Source organism: Anopheles nili, chromosome X, assembly GCF_943737925.1.
Source record: "Anopheles nili chromosome X, idAnoNiliSN_F5_01, whole genome shotgun sequence".
Taxonomy (NCBI): Eukaryota; Metazoa; Arthropoda; class Insecta; order Diptera; family Culicidae; genus Anopheles; species Anopheles nili.
In genome coordinates this window covers 1772010-1793211 of record NC_071293.1, presented here as the reverse complement: position 1 = coordinate 1793211, position 21202 = coordinate 1772010, and the positions used below count along the sequence as shown (strand labels likewise).

General features: G+C 42.4%; 1 protein-coding gene across 1 annotated transcript; it reads left to right on the top strand.

Moving 5' to 3' along the window:
* The first annotated feature begins 5372 nt into the window (after window positions 1–5372).
* LOC128729329 (leucine-rich repeat flightless-interacting protein 2) lies at window positions 5373–18267 on the top strand. The gene is made up of 6 exons (XM_053823001.1): window positions 5373–5459; window positions 13228–13524; window positions 13621–13984; window positions 14051–14203; window positions 14268–14452; window positions 15516–18267. Exons 1-6 carry the CDS (start codon window positions 5373–5375, stop codon window positions 15624–15626), a joined length of 1197 nt encoding a protein of 398 aa, XP_053678976.1. The 3' UTR covers window positions 15627–18267.
* The last annotated feature ends 2935 nt before the right edge of the window (window positions 18268–21202 follow it).

Here is a 21202-nt window from a genome sequence, read left to right as displayed (position 1 = left end):
GTCACCCTTGGCAACGGTCGTCTGTGGATAATGTACGGTAAAAATGAAAGTGAACGTATCATGCCGTCAAGATTCCAAGCAAAGCATGGATTTGTGGCTGTTATCATAAATGAAATGGTTATATTTTGAACATCGATTTCAAGTTGATATGAACAATTACTCACCGCTTTGTATACCGGCTGTTTCCTTGTACTGTGTTTTCAAGACTCCTTCCGCTTCGTCATTCGAAGTTAAAAGGAAACTTAATGTACACTGCAATTAAACTAATGATAATGTTCTTAATAAAATTTCCTTGACGCCTTTTACACTTGCACTTTCTGTCAACCGGTAACAGGATTGTGTATATTATAAAGTTTACGACTCCGAAGAAACTTTTACTATGGACACGAGTTATGTAAAATTTTGCTCATAATGTGTCCTATATTTTTGATAACATTCAAAAGATATCGAACTCATGATAACCTCTCGGCAATCAATTACATAAAAACCACCTGTTACAAGAAATGATTGGGATGTAGGCGTTTGCCACCTGTTGGAGGAAATTTAAAAATCGTCTACCTGAAGCGTGATTGCATCTACATACAGTACCAACGTAAATCTGTTTTATAGTAGTTAGAAAATTTTAGGAATTTTAAAACGATCAATTCAAACGCACAACCTACAAATGTGCAAATCTTCTTCGCATCTTTTTATTGCTAGCTAGGCATGTGTGCAGCTACGCATAGCAAGTATGCACCCGCATCTGTCAAGTCAAATCTTTCAAAGGATGCATTTAAATGCATCCGGGGTCAGAAAAATCGTTATGAGCTTATTTTTTTCGCAAGCTCTTTAAATTAAACATTAGATCACTTTCTTGTGGTGTAACATTTATAAAAACTGGTGTTAATGGCTTACAAAAGTTTTGTTTGTGCTGGTCCACAATAGTATGCTCTAATCTATGAACCCTGCTTAACGAAACATATCACAGGATGTCACCATAATGCACGGACAACTTGCAATATGATTTCAAACAATTAATCAGACTTTTTTTATACGTAATATATTTTATTCGCAACAGGAAATAAAACGAAGCTGTTGTTGCCAATACGAAACTGGTGGTGATAGAGCATGTTAAATTTGTCTGAAGACATTGTTTGCTACCCGTGTGATGTTAATTATTTTTATAAAGTATTTGAGCTCGAGCTTTATTTGTTAGGAAGCTGTGCTGCACAGTGAGACTTAAATTTGCTATTTTTATATGTACATTTAACAAAACAGTAGCTACCACAAGTTGCAGGGTTCATTTTTTTGAAATCTTTCTATTTCCTTACATTCCCAAATCAAGGAATGCATGGTCGTATATTCTTTCGACTTATTTCTACTTATGTGTATATAGTTTTTACTTATTTTTATTCCATAAATACTGGAAAAACTAAAAGTATGCTGTAAATGTCCTAAATTTTCGCGTGAGCCACTGTATATCGCTTGTGACGGGTGCGTTTGCGCGTGCTCGTGTATGCGTGCGTGCGAGAGCGCGAGTGTGAGTGCGTTTATGTCATGCGGGGTGGCCTGAGGCAGAAGCAGCAGCATAGGATCGCGACTGAAAGCTAGCTCAAAAGTGCGACGAAAAAATCGCTGACGGGTTCGTGGGAACGATTGCGTTTGCGGACTGCGTGAAAGCACCAGGCACGATTGACCATAAGTGCTTGTAGTGTTTAGTGTGTGATGTGAGTTCGGGTCGAAATCGAGAATCATTTCATGTCCGAACGTACCGCCATTGCTGGCCGTTTTCGATCAATCAACCCCCCCAATAAACCCACACTAGCCATTGTGGTTCCGAACTGCGAACTTCACAGGGCAGCCACATTAAACGGCGAAAATTCGTGAAGCTGTAATTAAGGTAATTCGGGGATGAAAACTCGCCATCAAGGATTAGAGGATCTACTGCATCGGGTGGATTCTGTCTCCATATGTCAATGGTTTACGTGTTTCGGTTTAGCTAGTTTACGGCACCGTGTTCCGGGAGCATAGAATCATCGTTTTTTTGGAATCTCGAGGCACAGTGCTTTGGTGGTGTGCGTAGTTCGGTGCTTGCCGCATGTGATGAATCGATAAAAATTTATCCACCCTCTTGTGTGTTCGTGCGGACCAGATCATGTTGGGAAGAAGAATGGCAATTAGATTTCATCCCGGCTGTTTCGACTCGAAAGGCGCTGGGTCGAGATCTAATAATTACAAAATACATTAATGATGAAATGTTCACTATATGCACTCACGCATACTGCCGTGGTGCAGCGCACTAGCGCCCTGCACCCATACATACCTATTGTTATTGTGGTCGCAGCTGTGTATGAATGAACCAACAGCATTACACCACTGCTTGCGCAAACGGTGCCAGGAAGACAGAGAAGGAACAAATGCGCCCGTTGCTACTGCTGTCACAGGGACAGTTGGCCAAATCTGAGAATTGCGTCCGCAGTTGAACATCTGATTATCCCCCGGTTTCATGTTACGGATTCTAGCTCTAGATTTCCGGTATAGAGCGTCTAGAAGCAAGCACGAATAGAAAACATATGGTTAAAGGTGCACATTCTCTGATAAACGCGCTTCAGGCGAGCGTGTTATTTGTTTCGTTTTACTGATATGCGGATGTCACAAATGGACAAAACAGCAGATCCATGTAGCTTTCTCAATCGTAAAAGCACATATTTTTGCTATTTCCTTCTTGTTTAAATTCTGAGATATTATTTTAAAACCAATTAAGTTAGTATACCTTTGCACTAAACATTTTTTTTAACGAAATCATGTATTTGCGATGAGTCATCACCCATTTGTCCATTAAAAAAGGTGCTGATAAATTTGAGGGAAAAAAATGAAAATACTACCACGCCACCCATTGGCAAATCATCATTACATTGAATTACACCTTGCTCGAAGTAACGATTTTGTTTTTCTTTTTTTAGGATAACAGAATAAAAAGGGGTTTATTGATGAATGAGTAGATTGGATGAACATTGCTGCAGCAGAACCATTGTTCAAACAGATTTGAATGTTTAATAAATGCAATAAATTCGACAGTGCAATAACCAACTGAATAAGGTACGTTTTATAGGAGAAAAACAAACATTTATATATTTGATGATAAATAATAGAGAACAGAAGAGTGGATAACAGAGTTTTTTCATGATTGGTAATTTGGATACATCATAATTAACGATTGGTTGTGTTAAATATATTACTTTCAATTATTGATAATCTTCTTAGGTTATTACTTCAACATTAACATTTTATTTTACTCATTTTATTCCATGTTATTCACATCGTATGCGGTTCTATATTGGTACTAATTTTTGATATTGACAAAAACCATCGACAAACTGATCGACTGGCGATTCCATTCACTTTACACGATACGTTGGCATTGGATAAATCATGGAACATGCTGACAAATTCATCTTAACGATGGAATGCGATATCCATACTCCATAAACGGTATGTAACAGCTTGTATTGCTGATTGTATGTTTTTATGAACCTTTTAGTTCCGTAGAACAACGTCATAAAATTGTCTCATTAAATTTGCTTAGACAAAGGCTATGGGTCATCGGAACTGTGGGCGAAAACAACGAAATGTAGGTATTTACGAATATTGACGTAATATATGTAAGTTTTCATGATTGCTACATCATTTTATCATAATAATTCTTGTTTTGTATCCACTGAGAGGCAAAAAGAAAATTGATTTTAATGGTTCATATTTAATTATTGTTATATTCTTGATTAATGACTACAAGCTGTATAATTGTGCATACTATAATTACTATGCATTACAATATTTCACGCAAACGAATGTTCATCAACAGTTGGACCGGTTCCTATTTGGTTACCTTTTTGTTCACAGGAATATGATAGTGATGGACCTTGTTATTGACTTTTAACCTTTTTTTGTTGAACGGGGCAATACATTTAACCAAAAGTTTTACATATGATATATATATTGCTATCTTTGAACAACAAATCATTAGTTTGTATTTGCGTGTGAAAGCCATGTGCAAAAACAGTGTACAGCTCTCCAACAAAAACGTCACCGTTTATGTATATTTTATGAAGAACAAACTTCAATATTTGTTGAATCAGCATGAATCAGATCCTAAAACAAATTGATCTAATGAAGTTGATGCGGAAATTTTACTAGCGATTGAAATATTTTTTTTCGTCCCATGTTTTCTATGTACAAGTTCAACGTGATTTTTAATTAGTTTTCCTTTTTATTTTCATACATGCATTCTCCTGTGCATCATACCACACCTTCACCTCATTGGACTGGATGTATATTCATCGAAACGAATTCAATACGCACTGCAACCCTGGGAACTATCAACACATTTGGGAAAATTTACCATACAAACTAAAGTCATACTTTCGCTTGTACAGTTAAATTGGAAACGTTTTTTTTTTATTTCTGTATATGCAATAATACGTTTTGTTATTAAATTTGTGCAAAATTGACTGATAATATTCATCATGAAAATATTTTCGTAACTTCAATGTCATCGAAATTAAATGTAATGTGAAGTTTTATTCTTTTGACTTGTGACTAGCCATTCAATTAGATGTTGAAAAAAGCTCAAGGGTTAATTTACGTGATACTGTGTCAGTGAACGACTGTGAAAAAGTGTATATTGTTTGTTGTGATATCAGTGATAATGCAATCTATGTTGAACTAGTTAGCTACGGTCGCGAAATTTGATAAATCGATGAGAACCGTAATCAATTTCTACTTAGAAGTACCACTTTTAAAAGATTTGTTTGTGATTTAATCTGTTTCGCTGAAGGCATATACCTAGATAGAAGAAAGCAGCTATTTGTTGATCACCACTCAAACTCCTTTCTGTTACCCTGAACCCTGAACTAATCTGCCCCAACTGCACTGGACAACAATGGCCTGGCTCAACTGCACTAAACAACACTATCCATAATCGCAGTAGGAATAGAGAATAGCCTTTTTATCGTCATAAGTGGCGCTGTTTCAATTGAAATGTTACGTAAATGAACTTGGTCAAAGTATCAATTCGATTCAGCCGCTAATTGCTTTTGTGCTGCTCCGTGTATATTTGCTAAACGTCTGCTATTAAACGCCACGAAATACGATACATCACAAAATATCAGGCCTCATCCATTAGCAAAAGCGTCGTGGCCTGTACGACCCTCAAGTGTTCTAGTGGAAAGAAATAGCGAATCGTCGAAGCTGCATCACATCATCTCGGACACGCTTCAATATACACAACACTTGCCCACACGCCAGAGTGCCGTCATTACCGTCGCCATCATTAACCACAATCAGCAACATAACGAGTTGTCATCCGTCCCGAATAACAATTAGACAACCACATAATGGAGAGTCCTAGTGCCGGCGGGCGACGTCGTGGCAATTCGCGGATCAATGCCGAAGACCAGGCATTGGACCAGATTGCAAAAGAGGTAAGTGGGGAGTTCATTGTCGGGTTAGGTCCTGGTGCTCTATGGTATTTGCAAGCGTAGCGAATTATTGCACTATTTTAGCTGTGACTCAATACCTCAATTCGACTTTCTATCGTAGTTAGCCCTCCAGTCTACATTTTTCAGTTTAAATGAAGTATATTCTCGCAATTTCTAATGTTACATGGAAAAGTATATTTTATTATTCCTTGCTTGATTTTTGAATTTATATACCTGCTATTAACTGAAACGTTGACTGGTATTTATCAGTAATAGGTTTGTTTTTATCTGATTTGCCTAACTGCCGATACCACTACTAACTATCTAAATTTTTTAAATATAAAATAAAAAGGTCCGATGGAGGGTTTCGATGATTTGAATCCATTCCATAGGTTTAAGCTACGCTTTTTGTACAATTTTTATCTAGCTTTTTATTTGTTGGCATGCATAATTTTGAAAGTTAACCAGGGCTGAGTATTAGAACAGATAAATTTGAATACAATGCCTCACAAGACATCAACCTCGAGTATCGTATCGGGGGTGATTGAGGGGGTGATTGCGTTGCTGCGTTGCAAGATAATCTTAGAAATATTTGTGCGTTGCTCATTTGTCTTGAAACAAATGGGTAAGAGCTGCTAACACCACGATGCAAACAACGGCGCGTACAGAACGGAAGCGGAAAAGCCGCATCAGATTCGGCTTACGCCGTCCCCCTTTTTCCCCGTTGGCAAGCCTCGCAAACGATCAATCGATCTATGTCACATTTTGTTGGAAAATGAGCAAGTTGGGTCACACACCCGGAACACGGCAGATGCTAAACGTTCGGTGAGTGTAAACGATTGACTGACAGCCACTGGCGACCCTTCGAAAAGGAAAAGAAAAGGCCCGGAAAGGGCTTTCCTCCTGGCGGCGAGAAAGCACGGAGCATGCCGGGAAAATCGTTAATTGTTCGGCCATGCTCTAGTGATCGCATTAACGTCGTTTAATCCCCCATGCGTACGTTTGCCGGAAGCGAAAAGACGAGATTTCCGATCCACCGCTCATAAAGCGCTAACTGTGTTAGCACAGTGTTTGTTTTTACTAGCGGCTTGGTATAATATAAATGCAGTACCCATGAACCGAACCGATGCCGCTAAACGACCATATGCTCCGGTAGGTGTACGGTCAATATTAGCAGAAGACATCTCACTTCCAACCGAGCCTGATAGGTCAATGTACTGCTGCTTGCTACCGGTTGCAGGACAATCCCCCCTTATTGGAAAAATCCGTCAATGCAACAATCCGTCGAACAAGATAGCCCCGCGATAATGTTACGGTGCCATGCGCTGTAGAACGGCGTCCTGTATGCAGTCGGAACAGCGCCGGAAAATTCCGTCCCCATGAAAAGGAGAAACACGAACCCCAATCGTCATCGCAGCATCTCCCGCCCGGCTGTTACCAAGGGCTACATGTATGTTAGCTAAAACGGACTAAATTTAAACCTTCGACCCGGCCGGCCCTTCCACGGTGGGGAAAGAATTCGTTCGCACAGTTTTCCCCCGGTGTCGGAAGCGATGTTGCGCTTTCTTGCCATTCCTCTCATCCACTCGATGCCACCCCACATTGCTGGCTGGCTACAATTGTCGGTAATTCTATTTTTTGTACACAAGAAGATGAACAACCATCCAGCCGCGCTCTCCAGGGGGAAAAGCGCTCGTGCCACAAATCGTTTTCGAGAGGGGAAAAAAACAACGCGCCCATACATTCGCTCGATCCGAGGGCCAAATGCTCCAGCTGAGCCATTCGCGGGGTGATGTGTTTAAAGCCGTCCTTAGTGGACCATTAGGGGCATTTTATCGGGTTATAATACACCGATATAAAGCGTACGACATGCATCCTTAGCAAAGATTCCAGCCCACGACAGATTCCGGTGTTCCGGTGGCCGCGAAACAGCCCACGATGAGACCGATCTTTTGTAACCGATGCGGACCTCGCACGTGGTGCTGACACGCCGCAGGAACGATCGCGGGATTCGCCAGCGCTTGGCGCGCTAAAGATAGACTGGGTGTGTGCTGGGCGGAAGAACATCAATCCAGTCTCGGTGGAATCTGTCTGTCACTTCCCGCTGGTGGTTTTTTCTTTCTTTTCCGGAGGGAGAGTAGACAAAAAATTAGGTCCATCAAAGCCGTACAAAAATGGGGTCCCTTTCTTGATTGAACGTTGTGTGACAATACACGCGGAGGTTCGCTCATACTAACGTGGGGGGTGGAGGAAGATGAGGAGGAGGAGGAGGAGGAAAAGAAGGACACTGACAAATGGTATTGTGGTAGCTACGAGCAAGCTAAGCCTCGAGAAAAAGGACTTCCTTGCGAGTTCAAGCTAAATCAGCAATAGGAGCGAATTTTCCAGGACATTCGTGTGCTGATTTTTCTCGATTCCCTTCCGATATCGATTGCCAAAAAAAGTCGCACATATTTTGGCAATTCGTGCAAAATGCCTTTCTTCACGCCTTGCCAGACGAATCCAGCGAATGCTGGTTGGTAATTGGGGGGGGAAACCATGCCGATTTCGGTTCCTTCACCCAAGGGCCTAAGGGCGTTTTTTTTTTGTTACCTCGACTCCAGTCCACGCAAGGTCGACACCACCCTGGCCGCCTCGATGAACCCTTGCAAAGACTCACGGCTGCACTCCCGTTGCGCCAGCCGAAATTAGCCCCCTTACCCTCCCTCCCTCTTCCCCCTCTCGTTCTACGCCCCACGCCCCTTGAGCCAACAAGCCTACTCCGTCATCCGTCAAGCGGTACCCATTCAGACGGATGTCTAAAAATAGCGAATCTGCCGCCAGACGGTTCACTTCTCGCCCTTATGCAGCCCCCCCACCCCTCCTCCCCCGCAAACCTCCTCTGCCCCCTGGCACACGTAGGGCGTAACGGAAATGCATCTCGCGTGGCAACCGCCGGATAGGATGTCGGAGTCGGGAAAAGTCAATCGGCGAACGCGAACCGCCACACAGGGCAACAGTCACTCGTGGTTGACCGAACATCGTGCACGCGTGTCTCGTCAGCTGCTGTGCCTTTTTCGGGGCTGCATCCCGGCAGGATTAGAGTTCCAACCAGGCGTGCGTTGCATCGGTTTGCATTCGATTTTGTGAACCTTTATCGTGCTGCGGTTTGACAGCGCCATCTACAATCAATTCGCCGGTGGCAATCAGACGCAACACGTCCCCGTGGCATTATGGTGCAGTTAAAACCGCAGCAAAGTTCGCTCGCCAGTAAACTGGTGCAGCATCAGTGTGGACCATCGCTTAGCGATTGTCTGGAGTTGGAAGCCGCCAGCCAGCAGAAAGGACTCGCCATCAAGGGCACATGGCGCTACGTGAGTAGACCGTTTCACGTTGTTCGTGTTTTTTTTTTGTTTTTTTGAGTGAGTTTTAATTTGCGATTGCTTCCCAACAAGCGATCGCGGAACTTGCGAAACACTCGTCTGGTTGACGCTGCGTTTGCTAAAAATAGACGCCCCATCGTGTCGCGCATAAGTGTGGCGGGTTTTTTTTTCTTCTTTTCTTACAAACAGTCGTTTGTGTTCGCGTGTGCTCGGTTTATGGTGGACATCTGCCCATTCCTAAAAAACCCTGCCGAGGTATGCCGAAGGGCATGCGTCTGTTGTTCGATGGTTGATAAAACCCCGTGGTCCGATTAGCGTTCGGCCTAACTTCTGCTAACTTTGTGAAGAAAGAGCCTACAGGCACTTTCAAGGACCGATGGAAGAAGATGTGCACGCTTTCGTTTTTTTTTCATCTTCAAAAGGGCACTTGTGGAGAGGAAATAGAGCATTTAAAGCACCAACCCGATCTCCCTTTCGCAGAGATCGCACGCGGGAGCTGAAAGTAAAGAGAAAGAGAAGCCCAAGAGAAGGGCGAAATATGCCTTCCGTTTCAAAAGGGTCGTTTATTGCGCTGGAAACGAATGGCCGATCGGAGCGACTCGTCTGACTAAGGCTCAACGGAAACTAGGTGGCATAGTTTTGCACAACTCCTACGGCGATGGAATTGTGCACTTGAGCAATTTAACCTCATTCGAGCTAGGAGAGGAGATCTAAGCGATTTAAATCGAATTTTAGTTACATTTGTTTTCCCTTTACCTTTAATAGTGCATTTCCGTGGATGAAATTGGGGAATTTGAAATTAAAAAGAGCATGTTTTTATTCCTAAATATGCATTTAGCAAAAATGAACGCTTTCGTTGTTAGCTAGACTAATCCACACGCTCTAATAGGCTTAAACTTTGCACAAACCTAACGGACGGCTCGGGGGAAAAAATGGAAAATCGCTGGCTTTTATTCACCAAAGGGATTTGCATTCATTTGTTCACACCCTTACGGCAAGTAGCTTTGATTGGCTTTGTTCTAGCCCGGCGGGACCTATCTGCCCTCCGCAAGGAATTCTCAAACTCTTCCTCCCCCTTAACATAGAAGGGTAGCACTGCGACTGCTCATTTCCTGCGTCATTATTTCTGACCGGCTGCATACGCCTGGGGACAGGGTGTGCATCAATTCTGACGCGCGCTATAAATGCCCATTGTTTGCGCATCGTTACACATTCCCGTTTGTCTTTTTTTTATGGCCGATGTAAAGCGGACACCCTTTGTATAAAAGGGGCAATCTGTGGTGAGATTCAAATTGCAGCAGCTGAAAACTAAACAATTTCACCATCAAAGTAACAGCATGGTCTGCCCAAAGGCTGGATTTGTTCGTCCGACGATCGCTTATGTGGCCTTTTGGTGTATGAGTATGTTGCAGAAAAGGGCCAAAAAAAGTGCCGACCATTCGTCCCATGCTTTGAACCTGTTTTCAGCGCGTGGACGCTGTCATCTTGACTTCTTTTTTTTTCCTCCCATTTTGTGTGACTTATTTCGCGACTGACGTAATCGCTTCTAACCTCTCCACCGCGGTTTCGAGGCAAATTCAAGTTTTTCTTCTTGTTTCCCACCACCCGCGGCGTCACACAATCCCTCTCTCGCTCTCTCTCTCTCTTTCTTTCCCATCCTTCTAATGTTCTTCCCACGATCGAACGAGGGCTTGTGTAAACTAGGCTTCATTCCTGGTGGCAAGATTGGGGTGTCGCATTTTGGGGGCAGCACAATTATAATAAAGCTGTTCAGCTTGAAAATGAGTCGTCTAGTTGGATAATAGGAATCCCCGTAAGGGAAACAATGGAAATGTTATTTTTTTGGGGGGCGTTGTAATAATCCGCCACTACAGCCGGAGATGCCAAACTCCGGCTTGGAAGGTGAGATGGACGGAGGGTAAAAAAAAACGAAACACAGCTGCCAACACCTACTTCCGACGTGCATCGAGCTGACGCAGCCCACGAGAATGACTCCCCGTGAAGGGAATCAACTCCCTCTCGAAAGGAAGGCTCGTCATCGGATGTGGTTTTCGGTTCCAATCGAGAGGCTTTCCAAAGAAGCCTCAACAGCAGATTCCAAAGCACACGAGCGCACGCTCCCTCCCTGTCAGTTCGTGCGTGGTCCAGTGGCGATCTCCTCTCAGTCGTGTTTGAGCTCACAATTTAGCTCCACCAGGTGATCGTGCCGCGATAACTCGCCGAGCGCTCGTTGTTCGCAGTTTCCACTTTGCAAAACTCGGGAACTAGAGCCGGGAGACCTTCGGATGGGGGAGAATTTTCCACCACGCCCTAGCGCAGTGGAGTGACCAACGGCAGTAGTCGTGTTGAGTCAGTTCAGCGTGAAGTGATTACCCGGTGCAGTGGCTGCGCTGTTCGTGGTGCTTTGATTGCGTTGTGAGACCGTTCAGATATCGTTTAGAAGGTGTTGAGCGAGTGCACACAGCAGCTGCCATTTCAAGAAGCTCCATGACCTATGACTCGTTTGAGAGTAGGTGGATGGGTGATGCTGATTTGAGTGGTTTCGCAAGTCAACTTCATCACCTCCGGTGTGTCATCAAGTCAACTGAAGCCTGGCTTTCGCAGTGCACACTGACGAGCTGTTCAAATAGTTTGTGAATTGAGCGTATGGTGGCCGTAGTTTATGCGGTGTTCGTTTGCCTCTACTGAACGTACTTACCTGTAGCCTGTAGTTTAGAGTGTCATCAGCACGATGTCGGACATTAAAGACGACTCGTGTGTTGAAGACATTGTTGCCAATTGGCATGAGGGGTACGACAGTAACAACAGTAGTGTGGGGGATGTTTACGAGCTAGCCAACAGTGAACTTCCGGTTGATGATTGTGGTACCATCGAGAAGATCCACAGCCCTAATGTCATCGATGTCAACCGCAATGCCGTTCCACTCACGATCGACGGAGTTTGCACAGCAACAGCAGCAGCAAACAACCGATCAGATCGATCGATGATCGGTTCTATCACCCTATTTCCCACCATTAACGCGAGCGGTTCGTCTTCACCCGAGCAGCACCTTCGAGATTCGAGCCGGAACAGCAGCAGCCTCAAGAGTGAAAGCTACCACGACTCATCCTCCCTGCAGGATCCGGAGCACCACAATGGCCATGAGGCGCATCGACAGTTCCACCGACTCTCGGTTTCACACACAGGAGACGAGTTCAGCTCAGAAGAGGATGAAGCGTTCGTAGAGCTGCTCGAGCGCGCGAGTGACATTGTAGGTGACCCTAGGATAACGGCTCCATCAACCATCTTTTATTAAATGCCTTTCGTTGCCATCTGTGTGGCTGTGACACATCTGTCGGCCATGTTTCTGTCTACGTCACAGGTGTTGGGAACCCTTCTATTCTTCTCTTCTCTATCTATCTCTTCTTTTGTAGTGCTTAGTGGTCCCGTTCTTGTGCTACACGTCTGCTCGAAGGTGATAGTTCGTGGTATCATTCTTTACACATTCATCTGTTGCTTACCCTCTTTGTGTCTAATATCTGTCGTGTAATTGATTCTTATGTGCTGTATTTCAGACGAAAAGATGTAGCTTCAATGACTGGTTGAATTACAGACAAGCTTCAGGCATTTTTTCACGCGACTAATGCAGCAGGCAGCTATTACGCTGCACCTTTGCTAAATAATGATGCTTTTGTCTTCCGCGATTTTGCGGGCACACTTTCGATTTGCACTCAACTGCGATTGAATCGTGTTGCACTGGGTATGTGATTTAGTTCGCGAGAGTTTAGGGATGCTAGTTGACGCACAGTGTTGTTTAACGAACGAATAATACTGTCCAGTCCCTACAGTGGCGATAGGCGACCAACGTTGGCGTTGGGTTGCATCACAAAATAGGCAACAAATAAAGCCACATATCAAGTGTCCCATTCAAATGATACCAATGTTGTATCAGATGTTGTATCCGCGCCCGTTAAAAGGGTAGATAACTAGCATTTCTCGTCCCACCAACGTTTGATCGGCGTGACATACTTACGTGAACGTTCGAAAACGCATTCAAACGAGACGTTGGAGTTCGATTTCAAGACCACGGTTTTTGAGACCATCACCAAGCCATCGACGGTGCGTTCGATGGCTCGTCAGTAGATGGTGCGAATTAGACATTCTCGTTGCTAAAACTCCACAACACCGACCTTATCGGAGAGGTAACAACTATCTGCAGTCTGCGGTTACGTGTATGTTGATGTGTCTGTCTCTGCTCACCACGAGCTGTTAGTTGATAGGAGCATAAATGTATAAACGTTGTTCCATTCAATCATTATATGTGCTTTCGTGTCGCTTCCGCACCATTACCGACCCTGTACTAATGCATTTTTTCTCTGCCTCTCTTTCTCTTTCTTTTCTACTGCATTAACTATCTTCTGTCCTGTTAGGCCGAGGCTCGATTAGCAGCAAGACGTCAGGCACGAGCAGAGGCGCGTGAGATACGCATGCGAGAGCTGGAGCGCCAACAGAAAGAACTCGAACAGAATGCAGATCGAGTGTTCGATCTGCAACAACAATCGATCGGTCTGTCCGAACCAGCCAGCCTTGTTGCGACTCCGCGTTCAAGTCGCATGCTGGCACATAATGCAGCAGCTCGAGGAAGTGCCCTTTCGTCACGACGCAATAGCGAAGATTCGCTCGAGGAAGAGGCTCGCAGTTTGCGCGATCTTCGACATGAGTTGAAGGTAGGTGACATAGGTGTTTAGCCGACAGACAGATCGTCAGTGAGGCTAGAACTATGCATTCTATCTCGTACTATCCTTTTGGCACATCATATACAGGACGTGGAGGAGCGATTCCGCAAGGCGATGATTGCGAACGCGCAGCTGGACAACGAACGATCCTCGCTCAACTATCAGATTCAGCTGCTAAAAGACAAGCTGGAAGAGGTGGAGGAGTCGCACGCACAGCTGCAGCGAGAGTATCGAGAGAAATGCCGCGATCGGGAGGCTCTCAAGCGCAACAACGACAAGCTAAGCGAAGAACTGAAGCTCGTCCAAGGTCAGCTACAGGAACGAGACGCTCTGATAGAGCAACACGGGATGGTTATAGTCACGGTTGAGAATGAAGACGGTACAGACGCGCACCGTGCTCTAGTCACCGCGGATAATGCGCAACTGCTCAAATCCGTTCCCGGTTCTCTTGGTAAGTTGTAATGCGCCTGTTACAATACCTGCAATTTCTGATTTGTGGCGTTGTTCGATTTTGCAGACGTAAGACTGAAAAAGTTTGCCGCAGAAAAGCAGGAACTGCAGACTGAGCTGCAATCGCTGCAGCAGCAGTTAAATGACTTCAAGAGCAAGGGCCGGCGGTACACTTCGATCAATGGTTCGCTTACCGATGACGATTTCGAGGATGCGCAGCGTAAGTACATTTGTTGCAGAACCAACACCAGATCGTCAATTTTTTGCTTGTTTGTACCCTTCAGGAGAAGCCAATAAGCTGATAACGGAATACAAATACAAGCTGCAGAAAGCGGAACAGGAAATTGCAAACCTGCAAGCCAGTCTGGCACGCTCCGAAACGCAGGTGATACGATACAAGAGCACAGCTGAAGCGGCGGAAAAGGCGGAAAGCGATCTCAAGATAGAACGAAGAAAACTTCAACGAGAGGTAAGCACGCCCTTCTGATGCAGCCTAACAATACGGTTATTGTTCTGGGGTTGGGTTTGGAACACCTTTAAATGCGAGTTTACGTGGTGACGCTATGAAGCGAAAGAAAAATAGGTTTAATCGATTAAAAAGTTTCCAATTGTGTTTATGATTACTTTATTTTTCTTTCGTTCCCTTTCATCTACTCGTGGCAAACACACTATGTAGCCCATTATTACTCAATTCTGGGACGAGTGTCACTGCCAGTGAGTACGCTACCGTATGTAGCTTCTTCGCAAAAACTTCGCCATGCACAGCAACGTTAAATGTGACCGCAAAACGAGGTTCCCTTTCTGCGACAGTGCCTTTAATGGCTATATTAAACTAAGTAAGCTTTATACCGTCAGTCTCTAACAACCGGCTAAGATCTAAGTCGATTTGTTGTAAAGTCCACGAATGTTACGGTATGTGCGTTTCGAGCGTTGCAGTGGTTTGAGGTTTCCGATTTTCCTTACATATATTTCCTCATGTTTGACGCCTAATAAACCCACTGCCTTTAAAGGTAATGAAGCATCGTGCGTTTGCAAAAACAGCATTCCCCCTCCACAATCGAGGAGAGTGCCATCGTTTTGGTGTAAATAACAACCGTTTATTGTTGCTCTGGTTGCGAGTTCGGTTTGTTTTGTTTTTTCCTCATCGTTGTCAGTTTATTTCATTCATGTTTCACCTTTTGTGCTTTTACGTATTTGTTGTCCACAATTTTGCAACAACATAGTGTCATTATCATGTTAATGGTCTTTATTCTCATTTCATTCATTGCAATCGTCCATGCGTTTTCCATGTGTGCCTTCCATCGTCCACGTGTGTGCCATTCGGCATTTTTGTTCATTTTTTATCTTCTAGTAAAAAGTGACATACATTTTTGCATACGATATTTTGTTGATTGTTTTGGTGTTGAACCGATTTGAAGTTTTGAACTGTTGCAGAAAAGCAGCGAATTTGTTTTTAAAGCTACTAATCCCAGCGACAATCTAATTCAATAAATTCATTCTTAATGAGCTACTTTTTTTATTTACATCCAAAGAACCGCGAAGCAATGGATCGCCTGGAGGAGCTAGAAACATCCAACAATCATCTCCTAAAACGACTGGACAAGCTGAAGAGCAAGAGCAACATGCTCAAAGATATTTCATAGGACATATGCGATTAAACTCCAGTTACGTCCTTCCGGAGCAGTCGACGTGCACAAGAGGCGCACAAACAATCTTAGGTAAGTAAACGCATCCGCCAACCGCCATCGCCGGCATCGATCTATTTTAGGTGACTTTCCAACCTCTCGGCATCTGGACTGCAACAAGCATTCCAATGTCGACTAGTGTTCGTTTCTCAGTCCTCTTTAAACGATGAATTGCGTCCTATATTGTTCAGGATATCTGATACGCACCAGTTTGCGTACGGAGCCGCACATATAGATGCTAATATGTACATTATACATTCGATTAATGCCGTCTAGCGGAACGGAGTGAAATATGAAAATGTAAAGGGTTAAGAAACAAAAAAGTGAAAGGATGAAAAATCGCACTATGCGAAGGGCTCGTTAAGATGAACTTAAGATCATGATTGAGCTAGTGTCAGGAGGCGCAGATATCGCAACAGTCCGCTTGTGTCAAAGTTATCGACCCACAAACCGCGCATAGCACGGAAACCTCCGCAAGCTCTATCCTTTGGCCTCGGTTCGCCTAATGTGGACCCTCAATGTGGTTAGATATGTTGGTTAATTTTATTGCATGTTTTGGTTTAGCAATGCTTCAATTTTCCTACGCAAACCAAATGCTAAGCTACTTTTAATCATTGTAAAAATCATGTAAAATCAAAAGTTGCGTCGCTTCGTTGCAAAACGTGTACCGTTCCGTAAGCTTTCAGCAAGGAATAGGATATGTTTTTTATTATTGTTTTCCTTTAAAATAAGCCAACTACCCGTTCCTGCAAAGATCGAGTTTCACAGTTATTAGGTCGTCAGCACGCGGAAAGAAGTATAATTCTTATTTCATGGGAAACGCTTCAGTCTATTCCAATATGGCATAGAGTTACTTACCAGCGCTGGTTTTGTGAATGAGATTTTGCGACGAAGACATCAGGCGATGGTAACGCAATTACGGCTGCGTTAATGTGTAATAGATCATATATGTAGCGGAACGGCAAAGATAGTAGAAGTGAACTTAGGGTAAAGGCGAATTTGGCTATGCTCCCTCCTTTCTTTCTTCTTCCATGTTTAGGCAACGAGTATTAAAACAAGCAGTGCTAGATTGTGAGCTATTGCAGCTGTAGCTTACCATCAAACCTTATATTCGAGGAGTTTCACTGGCATGTTATCCTAATTACCTTGTTTTTCTTTATTCAATATTTTCTGGTTTAATTCGATATTTACGGTTTTACTAGTTTAATTCAAAATTTGTATTCATTTTACAAGAAATCATGATGCAAGTGCGAATCCTTAAGATATACTCTATTATTTAGTGAAACTATATTTATTTTTTTATCAATATTTTTTATGGTGCACTTATGACGATTCTTAATCAAATACTACATATTTTAACACTTGCGCTTCCATTAAATTGTGTTTGACTGTGACACGATGGTGCGGATTTTCATCGACGACTGAAACTAACGAAATTGCGTACCAATTTCGTGCATGGGAAGCCTCTTTCATTTTCATGGAGTAACGATTTTTTAAGTCCTTATTTATTTGATGTAACACGCCAGAATAGAAGCAGCTCTGATAAGAAGAAAATGAATAAACGGCGCAATAATGCTGCCAGAATGAAAATGGTAGTAATACAGGTGACATTTGACAGTTTTTGAACTATTTTACCAGTGTCCTGCTGGGCTTATCGGTTTTAATTTATTGATTAGTACACATGTATAGTTTGATTTTCCCGTTTGTTTTACGTGTATATGTTCTATAGTGTGTTTACATAGTATAGCTGTTGGGTGGATGAAACCACCAGGCGAAGAACTGGAAGGGGAAGGGAGCATAAGCATACGCGTGAAAGAGATGTTAGGGGGCGCTTTTTAGGCATTGATACAAACGCGAAAATAACGAATAGAAAATGAAACAATAGCAGAAGATAGAACAAATAATCAAATAGTAAGGCAGCAGTGGGCTCGCCACTGTGAAACGTTATATTTAAATATAGAGAGAGCGCGAGATCTAATGATGTAATCAAATACGCAACTCATGATATATAGATATAGTTGCAATTCAAGTCCAATAAGATCGATAAAAGCGCAACAATGCAACACCAGAATCATGAACAAACAGAGCCCAGATTACAAACTTAACGTGTATAAACAAATGGAAACAGAATGACACTTCTTTGCTATACTTGGAATGTAAAAGCGTTGCCTTTCTACACGAGAAACGAAGAGAAACGATTACAATATGTTTAGCACAGTGCATGACGGAGGCAAGGAAATGCAGAACAAGAAAGTGGAAGGATCAGTGTATAAAAAACGAATCCTATATCTTTTATATGTTACGAAACCCGCGATAAAAATTTGTGCGAAATAAACAAAAAAACGGTGTAAAATTATGATCAGGTTTATAGAAAAAGCAGGTTGACGCAAACAGTTCGATCAACGATAAGATACGACTGTCGTTGATTGAAGATGAAATGTTCAAACGCAACAATTTGATTCGGGATCATTTGAAAGTAGCGAGAGAAGCCGTTTCCAGTAGCCTAGAAGCCATAGGAAATGTTCATGCAAGTGAGAAAATGTTATAATACGAAGGAAGCAAAGAAGTAAAATTGATCTACGAAAAATAAAGTATAGTTAGTACTAATTCTCTGCCTTTTATTTAACATTAGATGATTTATCCGAAATCACCCCGTCCGAAAGTGCTTAAAAAATTGGATTTCAGGTGTAAAAATGATTATTTTAGATATGGCGGCTGGCACCATGATACGAAAGAACACGGCGTGGGCGTGGAGAGAATAAGATTTGTCCCAAAACATGGAGTAAGATGTTTTCTCTTATTACAGACGAATGGCGTGATTGGGCTAATCCATCATCGCTGCACTATGGAGCGCATAGTACTGAACGGACACTGTTTTTATTCATCGCTTCAATTTTATATGGTTTCGTGGAATAAACATACTCAATGCTTTGGGGAATATTTATATATGGCACAGAAATTTCTCCCATACAACGTTGCTGTATGTTTTGCATTTAAAATTAATTTTACAAATCCAAATAATAGTTTAAACTCGATTATGATCTCATGACTTTTGGCCGCCGAGATCCCTTAGTGTGCTGAGAATAACAATGGCAATCGATATGTGCTGATAATCACGCCCCAGAAAGATCGAACACATGGATTGATAACGCTAGAGAGAGCTAGCAATACGTTGAAGCGAGATCACCGATAACGCACTACCAGCGAAGCTAGAGGTAACCTCTTTGAGCCATGCTCTCCTGGTATTATAGCTGTTATTTGGATAGCAAAATTTGACATCGAAAATCTTCGTTTCGGAGGTGCGCCACAAGATTTTTCTGTTCTGACTCGGGAGAAAAAAAATGCTTTCGTGAATGAAATGAACCGTTCGGATGGTGGTGTGTGCTATTGATTCGAGGGTTTTGGGAGGTCAAGGGTTGTAGCATGGTTTTTCTCGGGTGTTTGGGGGTTCATTTAGATATTTTGCGCCCCGAAGAAAGTAATAATACCAAGGCTGGTTCTGTATTTGCGATTCGAGTAAGTTTTTATTTTCTTTGTCTTTTGAGGATAATAATTTTATCAACTGGTAGTTATTAGCATTTTTAGAGGAATGCTTTCGTAAAGGAGTTGTATACAATGCGCTAATGCACCCTAATGCATTTTAATGTAGGTTCCTTTCTTAGGTACGTGCATATTTCTTTCATTTTTCGGATTTTGTGACTCTTCGGATCAACGATTTTTTTTTCATGCAACCGTTTCGGATTCTCAACTCAAAAATAAATTAAAAACGAGTTTTTTTTCTGAAAATAGTAAAAAAATTATTTGATTTATTCAGTTTATACTCTTTTGCGGTACATTATTTGCAAAATTGTTTTTTTTTTTCGGTTTAAACGTTATAATTCTTACAGATGGTTAAGCACCAAACCGTCACACCGTCAACGAAACGATGCCCGATGTTGCCTTTTGTAATTCTTCTTTCGTTACCTAGTAGAAAATGGAATCAATATGTGTTAAAGTTAAAAAAAATGCTAACGGCTAATGCTTGACGATAATGAGCGTCAAAAAAGGGAGTTGGTTAAATTCTGTGTCGTGTAAATTAGATATTCCCACTTTTAATCAGCCTGCAACCTCGCAATAACTGAACAGCCGGTTTTCCTTTCCATGATTGAGTCAAGTGGACGCTTCTGCTAGAGAGCATCAAGACGCTAACTCTCATTCAGAGCCTTGGCCAAATTTACATCTATTAATGTTAAAGATAAAAAAGTACGTGTATCATATTTTCTCGCATATAAGAATGCCCTCAAATCGTGAACACCACGTTTAATTCGCAAAAGGGCTCGCAGTTTCATTAACATTTCACAATATTTTCTCACAAAATCGATTACTTCGAATTAATTACCATTGTGCGATCTTTATGTACAAATTTGGATTTTTTCTGTTCTAAAGTCATCTTCCTATTCAATTCTTTTTGATGAGAATGGATTCCTAAAAATTCCTCAATTTCTTATATGCGAGAAAATACGGTCACCACATTGAACCTATCTTTAGGATATGAACAGCATGTAATTCTCTCGTTGCGAAAGTTTTAAGATAGTTCCTCTACATCGTTTCCTTTGTCTTGTCACCTCGTCTCGCTACCAGCGTCAGACGGGACCATGGCACCAACTAACCTAGCGATTCGTTCTATTCCCTCAGAATCGTCAACGCAAGGGAGAAAATTAATTAGGGGTTATATCTTATCTATCTTATGTTAATAAAAGCATGCTTAATCCTTATTCCATGTTTAAGCATGCTTAATCCCTTGTGTACAAACCTCTCGCATTTAGACAGATTTTAATTCGGACCTTTTTAAATCTTCCAAGTCCAAATCTGGTCATTTACGTACAATCGCTGAGCGTGAGCTACAGTTCATCTTAGATTACGTAAATTCTTGACGCTAAAAAATAGTTCATAATAACTTGTATAATTAGAAAATAAGAATTTCATGACACAACCCTCAACTCCATAAGCTGACGTTGTTTGGAATTCAAATACAACAACTTTTGATAGAATATCGGGTGCCAAGAACCCGTTCTAGCAATTAACTGCCATTGAGAGAATTTCTATAGCTTAAACATGTCAATTTCGAGCTACTCAACTAACATTATGTTACGGTGTAATGCTTATTGCAGCACCGACTAAATACAGCGAAATATATCAAATTCCTCACCGGATCGGAATATCGGTGGACGGAAAGTATCGGAGGGAGTCATTAGAATAAAGTCATATAAACAGCCTGGTCAAGGGCCTAGGCTTGCCAAGCCAATGCTGCTCTCTAACCCAAATCATAAGGGTAGCTCATGCGCTTGCCACATAATGCTGCAGATACCAGTAGAAGACGATGTCATTTAAGTTAGCCAGATGATTAAGTGCGCGAATAAATCTGTAACCCTACGAAACTAGCACTAGTGGTCAATTGTAATTCGACAGACAGACTTGCACGTTAAACTACAAGTGATTACAGTATTAAGACAACAGGAAAGAGCACCACCAGGGAATTGGGAGCGTTTGCGTTT

Coding starts and splice junctions, on each gene's coding strand:
- LOC128729329 (XM_053823001.1), top strand. CDS start 5,373: ATGGAGAGTCCTAGTGCCGGCGGGCGACGTCGTGGCAATTCGCGGATC. Junction 13,985..14,050: donor ATCCGTTCCCGGTTCTCTTG/GTAAGTTGTAAT, acceptor TCGATTTTGCAG/ACGTAAGACTGAAAAAGTTT. Junction 14,453..15,515: donor GAAGAAAACTTCAACGAGAG/GTAAGCACGCCC, acceptor TTACATCCAAAG/AACCGCGAAGCAATGGATCG.